Below are 22184 nucleotides of genomic sequence, written 5' to 3' on the forward strand. Positions count from 1 at the left end.
TAAGGTCATCACCAAAGGCACTGGATTCTTCAGTAAACGTTCCTGATCGTGAGAAGTGCTTGAATGGTGTGACGCAGAACACTCTGGCGTACAGCTTTTATGGGATGCCGTCATTTTTTGCCGGTTTAACTGCTTTTAATATCTAACGTGCATAATTCAAATTATTAAAAAGTGTTCTGTATTGCTGTCATGGGGATTCACTCATTTACCTCATGCGTGGGGTATTTGACAGAAAAGGCCTGTCCATGTTTTGGCTCCCGTTTGCCCTTCCTTTATTGAGAAGTTAAGTCGGGCATATTTGAAGAGTTTGTGATCTGTAAGAGGCAGTGTGGCAGCAGAGACGTAAATGCCATCCTGTTGACAGCCATGAACAGGTGGCTCATGCTGCACATTCTATATCGGACATGCCGAGAATACCTGGCACCTTTTGTCATGCCATACATGACTGAGTCATGAATTGCAAATTGCTGCCTATTGGAGACAGCTCTGGGATACAGGATGAGTGGTTGCACCTTGCATACTCATCATACTCACCAGTGTCAACACCAAGGCCTTATTGATGTCTAATATTTACGAGTTGACAGAGGATGATAGGTCACTGGTGGAGGAATAACTTACTCGTATGTCCATTTCGGGCCAGCTCTGGAGCAGGGTGGAGATGTGACCACGGTCATGAATCGTGATAAAAAGTCCCCTGGAATAGATCAACACAGAAAAGAGGAAGATCAGCAAGACAGAGGGGTTTGAGATCATTCTGGATGTATCCAATAGTCATCACTTCACTATAGGAAACACAACAAAAAACAACTTCCATTTATTTTCAAATGCTGTCTTTGACATAAATACAAATCCGCTGGAACAAAAACTACTTTAAGGTCTTTCAGAGAAGGTTGGGGTACTGGGTTTACAGCTGTCTGTTAAACTACACCATTAAATATAAACCAGCTAAATGTTGATAACACTTGGAAGGCTAACGCTGAGGCCCAGCAGGCTCTCTGAGGAGAGTCTGTAGCGGACCACTGAACCCTCCAACCCACATTCTTATTCATCCATCCTACCCATACTCCCTCCTTCCCTGTATCTATGGCAGATGTGTCCTTTGCTCCAGCAGTATCCCATGATAAAGAGATAAGCCCCATGTGTGGGATCCGGCCCCTCAGCCGATCCAGTGAATACATCTGGTTACGATGTGTACTGTAGGCACCATCTCCTCCATGTGTGCCAGCGCAGTAAAAACATCACTATTTGTAAAAATCTACTCATAAACACTGACACATCCCGGGACAAACGAAGGTGGAAAAAGAGAGAGAGAAGGGGGGGGGGGGGGGGGTACTTTGAGCGTGGTAACAGTCTGAAACACTGTTAAAAGGCACTGGTATGTGAGAAGGAAATACGGCAAGAAGAAAGAGAGAGAGACGTAAAAGTGTCATGTAAAACGCCTTGATGAATTGACTTGATGAGGTAAGCCTTGTTGTCAGTTCCTTATTTCTGTTTATTGAGGTCAACTGACCATATTCATAAGGCACAGACAGCTCTGTCTTAATGCTGCTTTCACACTGGAAGCTACAAAGCCACAGGCTACCATTCGTATTCAATGGAAGCCAGAATCTACAAAGCTACAAAGCTTCAACTGCAGCTACAAAACAACAAGTGCATTGAACTGTTGATCAAAACTTCAAAAGCATGGGCGGCGTGTAATGAAGGCCAGGGGAGGCTGTGCCTTCCCAAATGCTACGCTGGATATTTAGCAAATTATATAATATATGTGCGCAGCATTATAGGCTGCTATATTTTGTGTTGTTGCTGCAGCAGCGCAGCCCCCTAGTGACCATCAGGTGATAATTCAGAAAGGCTTAGGTTAAAAAAATAAAAAGCATCTCAACTCCGAGTAGCCAATCACATCCTGATACCGGCGCAGCGCATCATAGTTCTTTTTGTAAACATCCGTAATCTGAATTTCCACCTGCCAATCGCTTTGTAGCGAACACCAGGGCGCTATTTGGAGCTCATTTCAAACAGCAAAATGGATATAAGGTCTTTTTACAAAGCAAGAGATAAACAAAGTAATTCAGAAGCTGCCAGGAGCTAACCTCACGTCACCAGACTTTCCACCTCGGAGGAAAAGCCAGCACCCTTCCTCACGCACGACACCAGCTCAAAGTAAGAGAGAGAGAGACAGACAGATGGACAGACGGACAGACAGACGGAGAGAGCGGCCGCATTTACGCACCATCCGCTGATAATTTGCAAATTGAATTGCACAGCAATATTATTTCATAATGACCTAAACATGGTCTGGTCTTAACTCATTTGCTGCTATTTTAAACATAGGCTGAACTGTTTTCCTGCCAAATTGTCCTTACCTTTTAACGTGGGCACATGCACGCATCATGCACGATCTATGCGCGACTCATCTAGTAGACGTGTAGACTCGATGACAGCTTTCGAAAAAAAAAACCCCATTGAAATAGACATATCCGAGGCTTATCCGCCAGTGTTTACATGAAAAAACATTGGAAACAGCCAGCTGTGCGCTATGGTAACACGTGGGCACGTTCGCGCACATAGCAGACGATATGTGCGCAGATCATATGCCAGGCGGGTAGAGGAATCAAACAGCTACCAAATAAAAAAAAAACGTGTGAAAAAAGACCATTCTATGGCCGTGCAGCTCCTTTCTTTGTTTACAATGAAAACCCTATGGGACCGGAGCTACGATTGGACGTCAGACCGGATATGGAAACCTAGATCCGGTCCAAACCGGAAATACGACCGGATACAGTTAGGAGGCGGGCCTAAAGAGCCAGAATCGGCTATAATGAGCGATCATACTTTTAATCGTTTCATAATGATTAAAGCTAATTAAATCTTCGGGCTCCTCGGGCATCGCAGAGTGGTACAGCGGGAAATCTCCGGTTTCGACGGGGATCGCAGGAAATGAGTTAATAGGCGAAATGTCCTCCTTTATGATTTTGAAACAGAAACTTTGTAGTTGTTATTATGATATCTTTATGCTTTTTAATACTATTGCTTTTTATTATTAGATCATGTTTCATGATCAGACGTTTCAAATTTCATCCTGACGCTGTGTATAAAGTGGTCAAATTATGCTAAATAACTCATCGTTCTGCCATTGTGTGAGAAAAAAAAATGTTTTAGCCTCCCCAAACGTTTGGCTCACCCGCCGCCTACAGTATGTTCAAAAGCGACAGATATGCTGGGTCGCTTTGTATCTTTGCATCTTAGCTGCCAGTGAGAACACAGTTCAATGGTAATGCAGTGTGCAACACTGTAGTTTGAGCTGGTTTGAGGGTCAGGTGTCAACACGCACATGAGCACAATATGCAGCGCTGAGACCGTTCGGCGACCAAGGCTCAACACAGAAAGGTGTCATATCAGTTCCCTCTGGAAAGCTCTAAAACCTAAAACAAACATCTATTTTGAAATTCAACCTCTGTGATTTGAGACCTAGATTTTAGGTCAGTTTCCATGTCATGTGTTTTGGAGTACAATATGAGATTGTGTGCATCCATGCATTTGCGCATGCATGTGCGTATGTGTAAATAGATGCCGAGCCTGCTGATGGATGATCAGTCAAGAGTTCGAGTCACATGATACTAGTTAAAAGGCATGATAGCTGACACAAGACACATGGCAGCCCATGTCACTAGCCACAGGGCTCAACATATTTGGCCTTCAAGTGCAACCTTTGTGTCTTCATTCCCACTTTAGCTGGATCTGTCATGAATTTGAGCCTGTCTTTCCAAAGCAAGAAAGGAGAGAGAAACTAGAAACCAGGGAACAGTGGTAAAATGTATGAATTTGTCACTGTCAGGCAGAAACCAACCATCTCTAAAGGTTTGAAAATAATATATAAATCAGTGCTATTGAACACCCTTTACGTCTCTGTGTGTGTTTTACAAATATTGAACTTCTGACTAAACCTCCTAATTAACTCCATTGGATCCGCAAACTTGTCGTTCAAAACACCATCTCCAACTTTGGAGATGTTGTGTGTGTGTGTGTGTGTGTGTGCGTGCGTGCGTGCGTGCGTGCGTGCGTGCGTGCGGGCGTGTGTGTGGGGTGTGCGCTGGTGAGTGAAAGAACTTCATTTTCCATGATGCCTCCCGAAATCCGCTGCTGCCTGACTTCCACTTCTTCATTCACATGGAGTCTTGGAGCTATTAAGACAACGATGGCATGTTATTTCAGTGCTAAGGCCTATGGAGGTCGTACTGTGGTCACTGGACTTCAGGAGGACCTATGCTATGCTATCTTACGCAGCCCATCTCACTAAACATCAAGTCAGTAAAACCTTTCTCTCCAGCTATGGAACGGCTTAAGATGACCCTATTTAACACTTGACTATCAGTGATCAAACACAAGCATGCGCACATGCAAGCATCCTGCCCCAAACATACCATGAGCATTACCACAGTCTGAATGACGTTTGTTCAGCTGTAAGAGGCTGCGGTTAGATGGATAGCATATACAATTGTGTATCTGTCACTGTGTGTGTGTGTGTGTGTGTGTGTGTGTGTGTGTGTGTGTGTGTGTGTGTGTGTGTGTGTGTGAGAGAGAGAGAGCGATAGAGAGAGACGAGAGATAGAGACTGACAGAGAGGCAGAGACAGAAGTGTGTGCGACCTGCTGTGTGTGTTTGCTTGGGAGATCACAGAGCCAAGAGGACCTGAGCGCCTGCCAATTCCAGCATTATAAAGGATTCAGGGAGAAAGAGGGCTATCAGTTCTGAAAGGATAAACACTTGATTCCAAAACACAGGTGTTTGAAAACAACTCCTCAAGATGGATCAGGGCAGACAACCAGGCTAATGCTGATTCCTAATCTCTGTTTCCAGTACAATGTGAACCCAAATGTTGCCAAAATACAGGAGGATTTAACCGTTTACATTTATGCTCGCCTCTATCACTTGCATAACAGATTTTCTTTCTCACTGTCACTTCAACTTGCTAATTGCTTTCATGGAAGCTGTTGACTATACGTGACCCTAACAAGCTTTGTGGGGTAGAACTGGGATGATGAAGAAGATGTCAGCTTTGTCTCTGACCCTGTAATAATCAAACCCCCACGACCGGGAAGGGGGGCTTTTTGAAGCAATGTTTCCACGTGGCCAAAACTGATACTGCAATTGACCTCAAGCCTCATGGACTCGACCAATGGGTTCGCTCGTGGAGGTAGTTTGTGACATAGACGCATAAAGGACACTAATGTGCATGTGGTTTTGACCTCATGATTCAACGAATCTTGAGGTCAACCCGGAAGTAGGGTGTTCCTAGGGATGTAAGCAGTGGGTGAGCAACTTTCATTGAAATGTGAGGGTGGTACTGACAGTCACACACCTGAACTCATCATGATTAGTGGTGTAATAATACACAATTTGTATTGAACCGTTCGGAACGAGGCTTTCGGTACGGCACACGCTACGAACCGAAAGATACACTTTTTTTTTTAACTTCGAAAGATGCATTCTGATCTCAACTAGGCAGCCCAAATAACGTTGACTGGCAAGTTGCAAAGTGCTGTCTGTTTATTAAAGTGGTCGTGTCATGAAGAAAACAAGGTCAATCTTTGGCAAAAATTGTTGATGACGTCACAGCGTGCCCGTACTGGACCATAGAGTTATAATGTACTGTACCTACAATGTACATTCCCTTCCCATCACCCGCAGGGTCGCACTCGCAACCCACAGGAAGCAAGTTCCTCTGCTCGCACAGGGCTACTAGGCTAGCACTAAAGCTAAAGCTAAAGACACGAAAATTTATATAAATCTGTGCATATAAAAATTATATTTCCACACAAATCTGGTTGTTACATTCCCATTGTTCATGAGAATATGTTTGTTCATGTTTATTTGTTGAAATGGCGGAATCGACAAAATTCACAGAGAGGGGATCCTGCGTCTCGCCGGGCAGCGGGTCTCTGTCAGCGGCACTTTAAGTAAAAGTATCAATTCCACAATGTAAAAAGTAAAAGTACAATATTCAAAATGTATTTGAATACAAATGTATTGTCATCAATATGTACATACATAAAAGTATTTCTACATTGCGGTATTGATACTTTTACTTAAAGGGACTATGTCACCTTAAGGGTTACTGTCACCTTAAGAAATCATTGTAAAAACAAGTTAATATTTTTTTATGTCATTGTGGATAAGCCAATCAAATTAATTAATTGACTGTTACTTACTGTATTTCTGTACAATGTAAGTTTTCTTCCCATCGCCCGCAGGGTCACTCTCACAGCCCTCAGAAACAACTTCTCTGCTCCCAAAGGGCTACTGGGCTAGCACTAAAGCTAAAGCTAAAGACACACATTTATATATAAATCTGTGCATGTAAAAATTATATTTCCGGTGGTTACTGGTTGTTACTTCCCCATTGTTCATGTGAATATGCTTGCTTATGTTTAATTGTTGAAATGGAAAACACAATGTTTTCACCGAGAGGGGATGTTGCCTCGTCGCCGGGCAGCTGCGCTCTAACTGCGGGGGGCTGGCCATTGTGGCCAACTTCCCCCCGCTGCCGGTAGCCCCCGCTAGCTCTGTCCTCACTCACTCTCGCCTCGCACGGCACCGCGCGCGCATCGCTACGGCGATTACGTCATCGCCAAGAGGAGTCTCTCGTTCTGAAAATCATCTAGCTTAAATCGCTATTATTATAATTTCGGGGCGTGACAGCGGACCTTTAAGTAAAATATCGTAAGTACTTCTTCCACCACTGTGTGTGTGTGTGTGTGTGTGTGTGTGTGTGTGTGTGTGTGTGTGTGTGTGTGTGTGTGTGTGTGTGTGTGTGTGCGTGCGCGTGTGTGCGTGCGTGTGTGTGTGTGTGCGCAATGCTGGGTTGGGCAGCCTGCTATAGCTCCTCCTAAGAGAGAGTGTGTGTGTGGTGAAAGCAAAGAGTGTAAAGAAAACACCCTGACAGCCAAAGTGAAAACCCACAGTTGAGGCTGCTTCCCACGTCATGACCCCAAAACACACTGTGAAGTCCAGGAGGCAGACCACCCTCTTCAGCAGTGACCCGTGTCCTCAGCAAACACCACCAGCAGGGGAGAGGCAGCCACTCACCCAGAACACATCCGCCAGCCCCTCACATCACCCCCAAAACCCCATCTCTCACCACTCGTTAAGCCATTCCATCGGGTCCGACTGACAGAAGGGGATGTGCATCGGGGAGAGGGGACTGGTCAAACAAACTGGTGTTAAAAGGTCCAAAATCACCCAAGATGAAATAGCAGCAAATAATGGCTTAAGGCTGAGAATCACTAACATATAATTACCTGTAGTGATTTTCAGCCTTAAAAGGAGTAGTTCACCCCCAAAATGATTATTACTCACGCCGTGGACACTTGAGTTCAATAATACTTGTCTGTATTTGTCGCATTCCTATGACAAAAAATTGATTATAGTAATAGTTACCACCCATTGATTCCGAATGAGGAAACAAATGCATGTGGGTCCCCATCTGGAATCAATGGGGGTTTTATTGTAATCAAATTATTTTCTTAGGAATGCGACAAAAAACAAAAAATATTATTGAACTCAAGTCTCCATGGCGTTAGTAATCAATAGAAAAAAGTCATGTTGGTGGTGAACTACACCTTTAAGCCACAGACTCCAGAGAAAAAAGTATTGATTCAAGTGGATATCAGGATCCACATAGGAACGGCGTGGCCCCAATGTGGATCTCGGACTTCACTTGGTCAGTCATCTATGATATATTTATGATGTACTGTATGACACCATTTGGGCAAGGTTTCAGTCTAATCAGAGCCCTATTGACTTCATTTGTATTTATTTAGAAAATATTATTATTACAGATAGACAACACAGACTGATCCATAAACAGCTAGACTTCTGCAGTGCCATACTGTAAAAAAATGCACCCGTGCGAAGTGAGCGGTGCAAACTAATTCCTGCGCGAATCAGTGTTGATAGGCATGCATGGCAATATTCTTTTTGTTGTGTATGATGTCAGTCTAGAGGTCTGCTCAGACTATATAAGTCTTTATCGTCATTTCTCATCAGTTAGTTGACCAAGCTACGGATTGTAACTTGTAAGAGAGTTATAGTGTAATGATAAGTGACCTTATTTACGTACAGAGAGGCCTCCAGAGAGGCGAGAAGAGGCCAGAAGATGAATATTTTAGTTTTTCAAAGTCTGTTCATTTGTATTTTAAACTTGTATTAGCTGCCTATCATTTATAACCTGTAAGATTTTCCACAGTCTGTCTAAAAGTGTGGTTATTTTATCGCTTATAAGTGATATTCATCTAATACAATTTTGAAATTCAAGGTTAGCACCGCTCAATAATTTTTTATGACGTATTTTACGCGGCTTAAACGCGTTATGACGTATTTTACGCGGCCTAAACGCGTTCTAAATCAGGGTTAACCAATCGGGTGCCTCTGTGACTATGACATCATGGACAGATCAACAGAATCGAAGTGTTTCATTGGTCTAGCGAACTCATGTCATCATCATTTGTGACATCATAGTTTTGGTAAAAAAGCGGTCTATAGGAGCGGTTAGCACCGCTCAAAAACAAGGGTCTAATAATTGGATTCTGTTTACTGCTGTAACATGGCTTGCTTACACCTACAGTGCTAGTCTCTGACCTATCCTGGTTATGGCAACATTGTGCCATGGTGTCCATGTCAAGCCCAAATATAGAGTTCCATACTGTAGGTACTGTCACTGCAAGGCCACATCATTCCACGTCATCATCTCTTCTATAACCTAAAACTAGACTCTTACACTCAGAATCTGACAATTTTCCTGTTCTGTACGTTTGCAATTTTGGTTCCCACGTCCTCTGTTTCTTAATGTTTCAGCATTTCTGATTTTGACCATGTTGTAAGCCTTGGCCCATGACTTGTTGTGACAAATACCGGATACCTCCAACGCGGTAAGAAATGAAAGTCCCAGTCAATTAATGTTAAGAGCTATTAAATAATTTTTTAGGGGGAAATGGCAATGGATCTTACTTTTCTGGGGACTGGGTCTGCCTATCCGTCCCCGCGGCGCGGCGCCTCCGCGCTGGTCCTGAGGACCGAAGGAGAATGTTGGCTGTTCGACTGCGGCGAAGGAACCCAGACCCAGATGATGAAGAGCCAGCTGAGAGCCGGTCGAATCACAAAAGTGTTCATCTCCCATTTGCATGGGGATCACCTGTTTGGCCTGCCTGGCCTACTGTGTACTATGAGTCTCAACTCCAGCCCAAGCCTCACCCAGCCTCTAACCTGTGTCGATATTTATGGACCCAGGGGCCTTAGGCACTTCCTCAGGGTGACTCTTGGTCTGACGGGGTCACATCTTCTCTTCCCTTACGCAGTGCATGAACTGGAACCTACCCCGGACCAGTGTCCACCAGAAGGACAGCTCAGCCTCGAAATGACAACAGAACATGGTCCTCTCCACCCTCAGGAGCATCCTGGGAGGACCATCTCCCTGGACTCCTCCACTGACTGCTACCACCTTCTAGAGGATAAGAGGTTTGTGGTCAAGGCTTTCAGGTTGTTCCACCGGATCCCATCCTTTGGCTTCTCCGTTCAGGAGCAGGACCGGCCTGGGAGACTGAACACTGAACTTCTTCAGGAGCTGGGCCTGAAGCCAGGTCCACTTTATGGGCGCCTGAAAGCCGGCAAGTCAGTGACACTAGAGAGTGGACGTGTGATATCCTCTAGTGAAGTAATAGAAGATGCCATTCCGGGAAGGAAAGTCTGCATTCTAGGGGACTGTAGCTCAGTCACTGGAGAAGGAACATTGCGAATGTGCAACACGGCAGACATTTTGGTTCACGAGGCCACCCTGGGAGATGAGCACCATGAGAAAGCAGTGGAACATGGTCACAGTACACCTAAGATGGCTGCAGTGGTTGCTCGGGCATGCTGTGCACGGAGACTGGTCTTGTACCACTTTAGTCAGCGGTACAAACCGTGTGCTCTTCAGAATGAAGGGGATGAATGTGACATTACAGAACTCAAGAGACAAGCTGAGGATGCTCTACAAGGCAGTGGTATAGAAGTGACTCTGGCCGAGGACTTTCTCACTCTGCCCATACCAATCAAAAGGTCACGTTAGATTTCATTAGTGTGGCTGCTATAGGCAACACGTTCTCGGTCTGAGAGTTTTTTGCCAGCAAAGTGAACCTGCTTTTTGTAAACCTTTGCACAAACGTAAAAGTTACGTTTTGGTCATGCTTCACACACTGTTCTCCCTGTTGTCATGCTTCACTTGACATCACAATTATAATATAAATGGTAAGACGAAATTCATTTCCCAACAGATTCCTCACAGTTCGCGGCAGTGCTACTACCATATTTGCAATTTCCCAGAATTGCACCTTTCTAGTTTATATTATATATATATATATATATATATATTATATTATATTCATAATTGATATAAAGACATTCCCTAGCTGGAAAAGAAACAGAGCCTACTCAGAAGATAAAAATCATTAATCATTTTAATCCAGCAATTAAGAAAATTACAATTGCCATTGACAGATAAAGAAAAGATGGTGCTTTGCTAAGATTACACAGAGTTTCATCATCTGCCTTAAGAACACTGTTCATTCTAAATAAAATGAAAAGATTTGGTTCAGTTGAAAATCAGCTATAGTAGATCAGTCTTTAATCTTTTTACACAGTGTGGAAAGGCCAGAAACATATGTTGCATACTCTATTCTGTCTAACGCCCTACCTGTTCCAGCCATCAGACAGCTGGAACTGTCATTGTACTCAGATGGCTGTTATTGTTAGACTAATGACTTTGTCGTTTACGCGGAACTGACGGCCATCTTGAAATACTGTAACTTCATGGTTATGCAACAGGACTGCAAGCCATGCGGTCTCGAGTGTCTCAGACGGGGCGTGACAGTAATCGTACACCAGCCTCTCAGAGAGACGGACAGGGAAATACTGATACCTCACTGGGTGATGCGCTGTAATTCTAGCCTGCATGTGCCGTAGAACCCTCTGTGTTAATTTATCCCTGAGGGCGTACAAATGTAACCAAATTGACCATTACGGGTCCATTTTGTTACATTTGTACACTCTCTGAGTTAAAGGATACATTAAAGGGATCCCTGGCTAATACGACAAATATGCCTTAATTGCGACCGAAGGACGCATATACCCTGAAAACCTGTGTCGCTTGAGTGACCTTCCTTCCTTCCTTCCGTAACTTTCCTTCTGTAACCTTCCTTCTGTACGGGAGTGCTGTCAGTGTGATGTCAGCGAGTTGTACGGGCGGCTACACGAAATGTGGATAACACTATATATGGAGATAGTCCAGTCCATCATGTCATATGGGACTACCGTCATAGACAGTAGCCAAAAGAGAAGGATACACAAGACTAAGAAAAACAAAAAAAGAGAAGAATAAAAAAGAAAAAAAAGGAGGAGGAGGATAAAGATACCAAAAGGAGAGAGAATAAAGGGTGGATGAGGTACAATGTGTCTCAGAAAAGAAAATGTAACAAGGAGGTGGCAACAGGGCGGCTAGATAAAGTTATTAGGCCTGGATCCGACTTTAAGTCGACGCACAGGATTCCAGTAGTGTAGTGCTTATTCGCTCTTGTATCAAACTGGTACTCGAAATGTTCTTAGAATTTAATATATATTTTCTAAAGTAAATATGGGGCGGCTGTGAAAAAAAGAGAAGAATAAAAAAGAAAAAAAGGAGGAGGAGGATAAAGATACCAAAAGGAGAGAGAAGAAAGGGTGGATGAGGTACAATGTGCGGTATCCTCCTTGTCAAGCTCGACGTTGGGCATTTGGACCTATACATGGAGAAATGGAGCGAACCTGTTTGGCCTAAACATGGAGATGTGGTACAGAATTACTCATATATGGGCATAAAAAGTATGTCATGTGACATCACTTCCTGTACAGACAGTCAGACAGACAGCCATTGACTCCGGCCTAACAATGGCTACTGGCTATGACGGTAGTCCCATATGACATGATGGACTGGACTATCTCCATATATAGTGTTCTCCACATCTCCATGTTTAGGCCCTAACGCTCACACCCTAGGTGGGGTTGGCGATAGGGCCTTTCTGTGTGGAGTTTGCATGTTCTCCCCGTGTCTCCTAGGGTTGATACCCTCACAAAAACATGAACAAACTCCCCCCAGAATGACAACAACTAGAATCGTCAGAGAAACGCTGTGGTTGGCCAGATGGTCAAGAATTGGCGCGACCTCGCCCTTTAGGGCGAGGTCGCATGTCACCCTGAGGTCGCATTCCACCCTCAGGTGTCTTACTAGTACATTATAATTGTCCTCTATAACTACAATGTAAAATTGTAGTTAATTATTTTATTTCTTCTAGAAATAGCTAATCTTTCACTCAACAGGGGAAATGCCCGTCGCAAGTTGATGATGTCATAAATGTCATGTGTGATGTATCCCTATGGAATTTATGGCATACATGTGAAAATAAAAACAAACTTAATTCTTCCTATGGTTAATATGAGCATCAAATCAATATTTCAAATGTGATTTTTGCACATGCATGCCATAAATTCCATAGGGATAGATCACACATGACATTTATGACATCATCAACTTGCGCCAGGTATTTCCCCTGTTGAGTGAAAGATTAGCTATTTCTAGAAGAAATAAAATATTTAAGGTGTTTTAAATTTTACATTGTAGTTATAGAGGACAATTATAATGTATTGAGGCATATTTGTCGTATTAGCCAGGGATCCTTTTAACACTGAGGATTTCACTGTGTGGAGTAGGCGTCTGTTATACAGCATGTTCATTCTATACGGCATGCATGCATGAGAACCGGGGACCACAGGGAGAATTAAACCAAACGGCTTGAAAGTACAGAGAGAACCCTACAACAACATTAGACAAAAAAACATGTCTCAACTTAGTCTGTCTTCAGTCAGATTAACACATTATTTTATTCAATAAGACACTTCTATAGTTAGGATCCATGAATTTAAAGCTGCAGCAGCCCCCCTAGTGGCGAAAAAAAGAACCTCTGGGAACTCAGATTGGTCCAACATTAACAGTGCATTTATACTCCAAAGCAGCTGCTGGACTGCATGATATTACAAGTCATGTTGTTCAAAGCTCAATTTGCATTCTGAAGATGAAGTTAGTTTACTGGCCCTCAGAGAGACCAAAACATCAAGTTACCACTAGAAACAAGAGACTAAAACTCTGGCATTTCATTAGAGAAGCAATTAAACCTATTACACCTTCACACAGGATCTGGTTAGGCGGCAACCCTCCGTGTACCTCGACGTCATCGTCGGCACAAGCAGAGGGCCAACAGCATCAAGAAATTATAAATATTGGCTGCCATATTTGTTTATGTAGTATTGTAATGACCCAAGCTTTGCTCACACGATGAACAAGCCATTCCAACGATTGTTCCCAGAATGTACCCTTTATTGTGGCAACTGGCATACAACATGACTACACAAGATCAAAGGGAAAAGGCAGGGGGCGATGAGAAGAAACATACATCACAGTCGTGGTGTTACACCGAATCACATCTCTCAACATAAATTACCAAATGAACAACATGACACAACGCTCATACACATAACATCAACATAATTCTCCAACATATTCCTCTATTCAAATAACGACAAACAACACAATAAACACGGTTCCTGAGACCAGGGGCCATACTGGGAAAATATATTTTCCCACAACGACCGTGACACTATCATTCTGGCTAACATACTAGCTTATGATTATCTATGTAACACAAATGTAATGTGTTAAAAACCCTGTAGCCCCGATTGAAATCTGATGTTTCGTCAAGCACATTTGTATTTACTTAGCCTATATTCCCAAGTGTATCGACTGGTACAACTCTGTGGTCAGTCAAACACACAGTTTATATTGTATGTTATGTGTGTCAACAGTGTGAATGGAAAAATGTTAATGTTTAATAACAATCATATTGTCATCCTGGATGAGAGTTCAATATTTTGATTTCATCCTTGCCAACAGCCTTACAATATGAACTGGTGAAAGTGATCAAAAGCACATTGCTCAGATATCATAATGTACCTAGTTGCAAAATAGTGTGTCTTAGGTTTTGAGCAGATGAAGCCGTGGCTGGACTATATCGTCGCTGTTGGTTGGAAACCTCATACTGTATGTCCAAAACCGTTTCAGGATTCAAATTCCAAAACAGCAAAAGTCGCAGATCGACAAGTTCAAAACATGTTGCTTCGCACCACATGTTGAGCTTACAGATCTGCTACTTTAAATACTTTTGTGTTAGGCTGTAGTATGATCAATGAGGGCATTAATTTACGGAAAAACACAAAACGTTAGAATATGGAGATAGGTTTCTTGCCGACAGCAATGATAAGCAACATGCCCTAACAATATGGACAAGTTGCTTTTAAGGCAAACCAAGCATCACTTCCCACGCCAACTTTTGAGGCTAAAAGGTTCCCCGCGGACTGAATGCAAGGTTTGGCTTGGTGCTTTGATTTGTGTTGAATATTAATAGCCCATTTGCTTGTGTCAATAGACTGAAAACACATTGGTATGAGGCCCTGTGGGGCCTATAGCAACACATGCTGTCCAGGCTGCCTGTCTGTCATTCTGTCAGGGGAGAAGGGTGGTGCATCCTCTGTGGACCGCGACAGCAACGAGACAGGGGTCAAGCAGAGAGTCAAGGCGAAATAGAGAAAGAAAATACAAGAGTAGAGAGGGGGAAGTTGAGGAACACACACACAAATGTACACACATAGGAATGTATGGAAGCGCACACACACACACAGAAACATTAGCATACACCAGGAGTGCAAGTAATTTCTACAACTGGATGTGGTATCTGACCACAAGCTGCACAAAAGAACTGACTGCACAATATTTGAGACATGAGGTTGTCCGCCTTGCTTCCCCCTCTAAAGTGGCACTTAATAAGCTAATGGATACTACTGGAGCCCAGGAGAAGCCATTAGCTAATGACTTGCCTTCTACTAAAGACAGTAAAATAAAATAAAAGCTCTCTCCCTGTGAAGCTGGTCATCCTGGAAACAGAGTCAGAGACAGTCATTTTTTACAGCAGAGCGACAAATAAATTGAATTAAAAATAGTGAAACGGTGGAAGGAAATAAAAGCCATCCAAGTTACCACAAAATTCAAGTTTTATTTCTGAGAATGGACCAATGGGCTGGGTACATCTACTGGCTGGCTGTTTCTTTCAAGGATCGTTAACTGACAAAGCACACAAAAGTGTATCTGTTGGCGTAATGCATTAAGGGTACCAGCCAAGTGGTCGACCGAACCAATATCAGCATGTGGTGCAAGAGAAGAGCCAGCAGAAGGCAGGACCCTGGCAGTGCCCATCAATAGGCATGCCCATGCCAGGGGCCTGTGCTGACGCAAGCTCCGCTTGCCTGGTTTAAAAATAACTAATTACAATGGAACAAAATGGCATCAAAGGAACTAAATATATGGCAGAGCTCGAGATGGAAAAAGTGTTCAGTAATAAAACATAAATAAATGAAATAAAGGATCCTCCAAAAGGGGAATCTGGAAGGTGGAGAAATAATTTAGCCTCAGCTGGACAAATAACTCCAACTGCATCTGTGTCTCTCCTTCTCTCTCTCTCTTCTCTTTCTCTCCTTCTCTCTCTCTCTTCTCTTTCTCCTTCTCTCTCTCTCTTCTCTTTCTCCTTCTCTCTCTCTCTTCTCTTTCTCTCCTTCTCTCTCTCTCTTCTCTTTCTCTCCTTCTCTCTCTCTCTTCTCTTTCTCTCCTTCTCTCTCTCTTCTCTTTCTTGCTGTGTAAAATCCAGTATTTAGGCGGTTGTGCAGGGATGTCTGAGGGATGTGTTGTACAGTATGTTATGTGCATTCTCCCAAGCATTTCTAACATGAACAACACCATTGTACAACACTGAGCTGGCATTATGAAATTAAATGTCTGCCTTCTCTCTTTCTCCACACAGACAATGCACTCTTCTTCTGGCTCCCATCCTGCATGGCATGTCAGCCTTTGATAGAATTCCATTGCATGGCAGGTGTTCAACACACTGCCTAAAACATCATCTTTTTCTATAAAAAACCAATGGGGAGAGACAATTCCTATCCCTGGCCTTGGAAATTCATAACCTGTAGACCTTGGCCCCTTTCTACTGCAGCCCATTGAATGCGGGCCAGACAGATATCTGCTGGCCAAAACAAATCTTCCTCCATGAAGCCTTCCAGATTGGGAAAAGAGGGGGCAGGAAGCTCTGCAGAATAAACGCCAAACAAGTGGATGGTGCAGTGCCAATTTGATAGGCCTTTTCATCACACTGAGCGTCATAACAAAGCGTAAAAGAGCAGCGAGTTATGCGTGCAGGACAACTTGCACGTGATGAAAACGGCAACCATGCAGTGTGAGTTTGTGTGAGTTCATGGCATGTCACCTACTGTACTTGTCTGACCTAGCCAGGTATCCAGGCAAGTGCCCCGAGAGTCCACTTTCTCTCAACAGCCAGTTTTGCATAACTCAGACGTAAGAAACAGAGGGAAAAGCCAGCTCTTCCAGATAGGTCCTGCTAAAGGAATCAGAGCCGCAGACCTGCTGAACCCAACTAGCTATTTAGATTTGTTTCAACCATACCCATCTAGGTTTTCCACTCATTTGCCTTTTTCGCACAGATCCTGACATTTTGGGGTAGGCCAATGACGTTTTGCGTGGGTTTGCAATTCATTGGATTCGCAATTGGACTCAGCCAGCAATTGTGCCATGACCAAATGCAGTGTGTTTATTTGCAAATGCTACTTTGTGTTAGCAACAGTGGTCACGAGTGGATCACGTTGTGCATGCATAAGAAAACTCCATTATCTTCTCCAAAACTCAAATAGTCTGTTTTCAGAGAGGAAACACATAAAGCTCTGTGACAATGAGGGAGGGGTAAAGAAGGATATAGAATCACTGAGCACATTATGTATGACTGTGATTCATGAGCCATGATATTCATTCTAACATTCAAAGAAAATGTCTGAGGATGAGAATGGGCAAATGGCTGTAAAACTGATGCACAGACGCATCAGGAGTATCTGATTCTATTTAGTTTACACACAGTAAAATCCTCAGTGTTAATTTAACCCTGTAGGGTCCATTTGGTTACATGTGTAGTTTTGTACACTCTCTGTGTTACAAATGGATAAATTAACACTAAGGAATTTAGTGTGCATAGCACCAAAGCAAATCATTGTGAAGACATTTACTGTTTATGTCTATATGACATGCCAAGAAAAACATGTCACGACTGGGCACCAGTTTGGTCAAACGGTGCAATTTTTCAGGTTAAAGAAATTTGACCTACAGCTAAAGCTAGGACCAAAACCAGACCTACAGCTAAAGCTAGGACCAAAACCAAAGGGAATGTTGAGAATGCAAGGTGAGAGGTCAGGTCTCATGTAAAGAAATGATCTAAAGGGGTCTTAAATTCTGAAGAACAGAAAGGTCATCCCGGGGTATGTCCACTCCTTACCATTTCAAGCCATGCAAGTCCAATTTAAACATCATCAACACCAATTATATCCACTTGGCAGCCACAGTCTGATCAAAGGAAGAATCAGTCATCTTGAGACCCAATGGTGGTAAGCACACTTTAGAATCATGTGAACACAACTAAAGAAATTGAGCTACTAGCAGAATTTCAAGAGCAAGACCAGCCATAGCATCAGATTTCTGAACAGTTTACACCTGGCTGCCATTAGACTGGTGAACAAGCCTGATGTCACAGACCACCATACAGAATTATTTTCTGTGCATATGACTATATGATTGTATGCTCTGTCATGGTTGTTATTACATCTGCTGCTTTTTAACTATTCATTTTATTGATATTTTCCTTAACCTTATTATTACATCTAGGTTCAAATACCAACCACCACAGTCGAAAAGGGGGCACTCCAAAATGAAGGATGCAAGACTGGCTCAGATAAATATTTGTATTTATTGAGAATGTGTTTCGGCCTTCTCTGAGCCTTCCCTCAGAGCAGATTTAAAAAGTCACTTTTTAAACTATAGGCATTTGAATCCAGTTATATTTATAGATGAGCACCCACTGCCTAAACAAAAAGGCACCCAGAGGAAGCAATCCTGCTTTTTTTCTTACCTTATTACAATACATCTGCTGCCATTTTAACAGCCCCATCCCTCATGCCACTGCTATTTTAACCATGCACTTTATGTACATATCATGCACCTTGTGTAAATATTTCACACTGCCCATATTGTTATATCCGATCTGTTTTTTTATGTTCCTTTCCTTCTCTATTTCTTTCCACGTTTCTTGAAACTGGAATTGATGGAGCTGGTATACGACGAAGAATCACTCCCTTTTTTACACTTTTAAACTGTGATGTGACAAAAAAGTTGAGTTAGTTGATTATTCTGTGATCCTCCCTTTCATCCTGCTTCTCTTCCCGTTTATACTATTCTCTCTTTAAGGCCCTAAGGAGGTTAGTCTTGCCTGACTGAATACTATGGCGGACTCCCTCCCTACGATGCTTCCTTCCGAACAGTGCATTCACCAATGGAAGAACAACAGCATTCAATCTTGCACACATACTGTACATTCATTTCGTTTAACTTCTCATAATAAATCAGTTAAACACATGTTAATTTATGGTGTGGTCCTTAAAGTGAAATTAGTTCTTAGACAGCACAGACTGCATTAAATACAGTAGAGTAGAGTACTGTATGTGATCACAGGATGTTTAGCAATGTCGTGGTTTAAATTTATAGACTTCAGAGACTAGCCTGCCAAGATGTCTTCCTAGTTAAATTGCATTTGTCATACTTATTTACATGTACTTTTTTATTACAGCACACACTGGGTCAGAGATAGTCTGGGTTTTATTTCCTGAGAAATGGCCAGTATGTGTCAAAAGTGTTTTAGAGCAATTGCTTATTATGGAGATTAGCAAAACAAAATGTGAATACTACAAGAGAATGCTCACGTCTTATCTTTTGTGTTCCCACAGTTGAAGGCCCGGGGGATAAGGATCAAATGTTCAGCATATCCAGAAATGGACTGCTCTACAACAAGTTTTGGCTGTGCTATATTTTCCACCATGGGACAAGTCTTGCTTTCTTGAAACTGAGAATGTACAACATTTACTCATACAAAAGTTGGAGGACGTAACAGAACAGGTCATCCAGGGTGAGCTTGGGTGGAGCACATTTTCACACACTAAGAAAAGTATCTATACGAAGCAAAATCATGAGTCCATTTACAGTAACTCAGAGATTGTACAAATATGGGTCCATTTGGTTCCATTCACTCTCAGTGTTAATTAACACTAAGGAATTTAGGAGTACCTGAGAGAGAAATCATGATACCAACGTATGGCTGTTGTTACTTGTTAATGCATAATGCGTTTCACAAGCTCTCATCAAACTAACTCTGGCACTGTTAATTCCTTATAATGCTAATAAAAAAGCACTCTAATCACTGTCCAAGCACGCAATGTTCTGTCTTTCCTGGAGCTCAGCAAAGTATATGCATCATAATGGTTAGGAGAGGCAAGTAAGATAGCAGATGATTTGATATAGCTAGAGCCAAAAAGAATGAACCCTAATATAAAAGCACTGGCAAAACTCTTATTGTGTGTGTCCGGCGTCTACTCTAGACTGTGCATGCGTGCGTTCATGTGTGCGTGCTTGTGGGGGAATATTAGCGGCATAAATGCAACATCAGTGTCGGGCGTTTACAGTTCTGAGGCCGTTTTCATTGGCTCTGTCACACAGAGGCTGAGTGCGTGCAAATGGATATGTCCAATAAGTTTAAGGACAAGTTTTCATTTTCTAATTCTGCCAAATGTATGACAGTGCCATGGGTGTTTACAGCCAAAGCAAAGCAAGCTGATTAGGCTGTCGAAACAAGTAGTAATTATCTTTATTACAAGTAGTAATTATCTTTATTACAAGTAGTAATTATCTTTTAGTAGTAATTTAAGAAGATATGTAAGTGTTGCCCAGTGCTACTGAACGCTCTGTTATCTGTTGTCTTAGCTCGTATCAGCAGCAACAATTGGCCCTCATTAGTTTGGCAGGTTTTATCAGTCAATTGGCTGAACATAACAGGCAGCCCACAGGCAGAGCTTTGGTATACACACAGCATAGGGAATATCATGCCTACAAATTAACTTGTGCTGATGTACTTGTGCTTATGTACTTGCCATTAACCACTTAAGCCCTATGTGCTATACGTTTTGACTCTGGCTCTATACTTGCTGCCCTTTTCTCTCTATAACAAATAGCTGATGTAAAATCTCTTTGTAAGCTTGTAGATATGCTTATTTTCTGAAAACGTTTGCCCCAGAACTTCATGTGGTTAACATATGCTGACGTTAATATCTGACATTGTCATTTCTCCAATTCTTCACAGATGTACAGTAAAGTATACCGTACTCTGTTATTCTAGCCATTAACTGCACATCTGATTTGAAACTGTTAAACCCATAAACTTGGAGACATAAAATGGGTGAGCAGCAGTTGATATGGTCTGCACATCATCACATTCCCCGTTGGTAATTCTCTGTTAGAGGGAAACAACAATAGCGCATGTGAAAATTAAGCCCAAAGTGCCACACCTGGAAAAACAGGCAAGCAGAGTAAATCACATGGCTTGTTTGACTCAGTGACCACAGACTGTCAAGGCGCATCATGCACAGTAATGAATGCAGTCCAAAGAACTTCGTCAATCGTCTTGCCTCCTGCCAATACCTAGTATCATTACCCCCTGCTTAGCTAGCAAACAACCGGCAGTAAGAAAAAAATACTTTCAGCCCACTTGTACCTGTCAACTTTGATGTTGCTTTGATGTACAAAAAGAGACACTGTATATGACAGGATGCACTGCTGACATTATCCTGTCAATCTTTTGACCGAGTTTTATGCAGACATAAAGTTAAAAAGAGAAACCCAGAGATTGTAGATGACACTGTGCCAATAAGGTTGGAAAGCAAGGGGAGAATATATATATGTTTTTTCTTTTGGGTTGAGATTTTCCATTCACTCCGGGGGAACAATGCTGGATTCAGTGAAGGCTTTTCCACGGACATATACGTAGTTTAATGGTGTTGGTGTGTGTAGTACAGTATGTGTGCATGTGTAGCGCTGTGAGTTCACGCTGGTCACCTCGAATACAGTAGAGTACGTACAGTATAATGTGCATGCCGTAGTGTATTAGATCTCACACACGGCCAGCTGGCCTTTACCTCCATAGACGAGGCCAGGGAAAGTCAGTGGCTTAAAACGGCTCTACTGGGTAGCACAACACTGGCATCGGTCCTACACAAACAACTCTTTTTAGAAACTCACCTCATGCCATCTGCTCTGGAACCCTTGCAGAATGCACTTCAGCCATGACAGATGTTGTAAAGAAATTATATAATTTTATTTCAATTTGCAGTCTCCCCGGTGATTTATTAGCCGTTGTTATGCCCTTCTGAGGCAGCAATAGTCCAGAAATAACAACATTGTTAAAACCAGGGACATGCTGGACCCCTGATTCAGCCCGGGAAAGAAAGTTGGAGAGGCCCTCATTGCAACTCAAAGATTTGCCATTTCAGATCATGACAAGTGACAAGCCAGTGGGCCAATTACATGAGTTATATTTCGTCGTCGGGTGGAAACCTTTTATGTCCAAAACCGTTTGTTTTGTATTTATCATTTGAAAAATGATTTAAACTAGTGAAAACAGCCGATCTACAAGCACACAACGCCTCGCACCGCGAGGCGTTGTGTGCTTGTAGATCTGCTGTTTTCACTACTTTTGTGCGACGGTCTTGTATGATGAAGCAGGGCTTTGCTTTGCGAAAAGATTTACACATTTGAAACTTGGAGATTCAAGGTTTCTGCCCGACATGCAGTGACGATTTACTTTGTTGGCCGCCCAGCCCCCAAAATGGAACAAAGGCCGACATTTTATTTTGAATTTTTCCTAATGGCCGGCCTGGACCGACCGGGAATAAACCGGCCGTTCGGGAGTTGTCCCACTTTTCCCAATGGCCAGCACGTCCCTGGTTAAAACATACATGCAATAAGTGGAAGTGACCACCTTTTGCCCACATGATGTTTGCCATAAAGCACATTTAACCCGCCAGTCTCTCACACTTTTCATTTTTATGGTTCCACTACTGTAGTAAGATAGGAACAG

The 22184-nt window shown here is 42.7% G+C and overlaps 2 protein-coding genes across 2 annotated transcripts in view; one reads left to right on the top strand and one right to left on the bottom strand.

Moving 5' to 3' along the window:
* The window catches only part of me1 (malic enzyme 1, NADP(+)-dependent, cytosolic), a 145023-nt gene that overhangs the window by 49507 nt on the left and 73332 nt on the right, over positions 1-22184 (bottom strand). Inside the window, exon 4 of the mRNA XM_080720338.1 lies at positions 619-694. Within this exon, the coding sequence (XP_080576464.1) occupies positions 619-694 (76 nt within the window). The remainder of the gene's footprint in view (positions 1-618; positions 695-22184) is intronic.
* LOC308280086 (zinc phosphodiesterase ELAC protein 1-like) lies at positions 8990-10102 on the top strand (the record flags this gene model as incomplete). The annotated part of the gene is made up of 1 exon (XM_080720348.1): positions 8990-10102. The coding sequence occupies one exon, from the start codon at positions 8990-8992 to the stop codon at positions 10100-10102; it is 1113 nt and encodes a 370-aa protein (XP_080576474.1).

Source organism: Nannobrachium achirus (assembly GCF_963921795.1).
Source record: "Nannobrachium achirus genome assembly, chromosome: 2".
Lineage (NCBI taxonomy): Eukaryota > Metazoa > Chordata > Actinopteri > Myctophiformes > Myctophidae > Nannobrachium > Nannobrachium achirus.